The sequence below is a fragment of the Urtica dioica genome, chromosome 6 (assembly GCF_054948205.1).
Source record: "Urtica dioica subsp. dioica isolate 48M chromosome 6, U.dioica_male_clone48M_v1_H2, whole genome shotgun sequence".
Taxonomy (NCBI): Eukaryota; Viridiplantae; Streptophyta; class Magnoliopsida; order Rosales; family Urticaceae; genus Urtica; species Urtica dioica.
This window is the reverse complement of record NC_142761.1, coordinates 6,289,793-6,292,055: the sequence shown is the minus strand read 5'-3', so window position 1 is coordinate 6,292,055 and position 2,263 is coordinate 6,289,793. Positions and strand designations below refer to the sequence as shown.

The window sequence follows — 2,263 nt, the reverse complement described above, 5'->3', positions numbered from 1 at the left end:
GATAACTGTAGCTCATGATCCATAATGACGTCCATTAGTGTGTGCTCGAATGGCAAGAATTTCAAAGCATTTCTTACAGATACCAACTAGATATGCTAAACGATATTTAACTCATGAAGCTCTTTTTTTTTTCCTTCGTATAGTAAAACTAACGAAGTTGATAAATATTAAGTACAAATTATTGAAGTAACTGGACTGATTACAAAAATCATAGGTTGTCGCTGTACCATTTTAAAAGTCAATAATCAAGAAGATTTGATCCCCCATGTTGGTGACGATCATCAAACAAATACTTCAGTTCTTTTTTTTTTTCTCAATGTTTCCACAAAACAGTATATAAACGAGTCATTTGTGAGCATGAATTAACACAAAGGGTAATCAGAAGGAAGATATTCAGCGACCATTCCTCCAATCCTGCGATCTCCAAAACAACACCGCAGAGACCCCTTTTCCAAGTCATACCAAAACAAGCCCTTATCATCATCCGAACCCACGACAAGCAAGTACTTATCACGCGCCAGCCCACACCAAACCAACCGCGTGGCCGTTTCCACGACCACCCTCTTCTCCCAAGATTCCTCCTCCGTCATCACCCAAACCTCAGCTCGCCGGTGAGCTCTGTCTCTGCAAACCACCGCCAGTCGCCCAAAAGCCCTTCCGACGCAGCAGACCAAGTCCGGCACAATATTTCCTCGCCCGATCGGCGGCTTTATCAGCCGGAAAGTCTCCGTCCGGAGATCGAACGCCGCGATCCCGAACATGTGCTCCGCCGGCTTCTTATCACGGCCGTGAATCGATGACGTGGCGTATTCGAGGCTCCAGTGCAGCGAGCCATCGATCGCGGCGGCGGATTCGTAGTCGGCGGCGAGGCTGATCTCCACCAGCCTCGGCAGATCATATTCCGAGACTTAATGCAAAATAAAAAAAAATAATTATAATAAAATAAAATAAAAATTAGGGCATAAAAAAGATTAAGTTTTTTTAAATTTGGAGTACTTTTGGGGCGGAGGAGGATGGCCGGCATCGGAGCGTCGACGGTGGTCCACGTGTCGGCTTTCAGGGAATACACCGAGACTCGGGAGGCTCTCGTGAAGAGCTTGCTGTGCGCCGCCACGTACTCTTCGTCTTCGGCGACGGAGACCATGACCACCTTCATGTCGCCGGTGGATGCCACGTGGCCGAACCCGAGCTTCACGGCGGCGGGGCGTTTCGGGAGGTTCGGATCGGGGAGTCTCTTGAGGTGGCGGAGGGAGGGGTTCCAGAGGAAGACGGCGCCGGATTTTTGTTCCGATAGGCAGAGGACGCCGTGGTCGGAACCCTCGACGGTCACCGGAAGTCTGAGCTCCGGCGGAATCACCGGGGAGATAGACGGTGGCTGATCCACGGTGGCGGCGGTGCAGGAGAAGATGGTTGGGGTCTCGAGCGGGCCAGAGACGTTGAAAGAGTTCCGCTCACGGAACAGAAACCGCGGTAGCGGCGGATTACACCACCGCCGTCGTCGCAGGAAATGCCACGTGTACACCAGTGCCAAAGTCAATAGCACGAATAGAAGAAACATTTCATTCGCAATTTTTGGTCTACTCTGTATCGTTTCTCTCCAGTATGGTCATATATGTGTATCTACACTTGTAGTAATGGACAAAAACCCGGGCCCACGGACCGGCCTATTCTTATACTCCCAAATCTGCTTTTTTACATAATGGTCTCGTAACTCGTTTGGTTCCGGGGGCTGTTTTTGCTTTTTGAAAAAACAGAATTGAAATAGACATAAATAATATATTTGTATAAATTTTGACGTCATATATAAAATTATCAGAAATACAAATACGTATGGAAATTGTGTCGAGTCTTATACCACCTTCTAAAACAAATTACAAAGTATGGAAATTGTGGTGTCAATGAATTAATATCATTGCATATATTAATAGTCATTCATTATACATGTCAAAGAAAGCAAAACGACTTCATATATGAACTTTGTAACGCTTTCTAATTTGGGCCACCATACAAAAATAAATAAGCATGTCATTTTTTTTAACGAAGAGAAATAATACTTTGATAAGATCACACACAATTTTAACAATCAAATTAGTAAATATGTTGATTCTCTCATTGAAAAGTAAATATTTAGTATTTTTATATGTTATATGGTAGAAATAATTCATTTTTTAAATATTATTTAATTGTTCTAGTAAAAAGTTATTTGAATTAAATCTATATTTATAGATGATTGAAAATCAAGATACACGATCTTGACCAAAAG

At 43.6% G+C, this 2,263-nt stretch overlaps 1 protein-coding gene across 1 annotated transcript; it reads right to left on the bottom strand.

Annotated features, from left to right (window-relative positions):
• Positions 1 to 272: 272 nt before the first annotated feature.
• On the bottom strand, positions 273 to 1,760 carry LOC149393152 (F-box/kelch-repeat protein At3g06240-like). Its single transcript, XM_089617569.1, has 2 exons — positions 997 to 1,760; positions 273 to 907 (listed from the first exon to the last, which is right to left on the bottom strand). The coding sequence occupies exons 1-2, from the start codon at positions 1,556 to 1,558 to the stop codon at positions 363 to 365; spliced, it is 1,107 nt and encodes a 368-aa protein (XP_089473695.1). The 5' UTR covers positions 1,559 to 1,760; the 3' UTR covers positions 273 to 362.
• Positions 1,761 to 2,263: the final 503 nt, after the last annotated feature.

Excerpts from the sequence above, each read along its gene's own strand:
- LOC149393152 (XM_089617569.1), bottom strand. The coding sequence starts at position 1,558 with ATGTTTCTTCTATTCGTGCTATTGACTTTGGCACTGGTGTACACGTGG. Across the intron at positions 908-996 it reads CATCCTCCTCCGCCCCAAAA|TCTCGGAATATGATCTGCCG; the intron begins GTACTCCAAATT and ends TTTTGCATTAAG.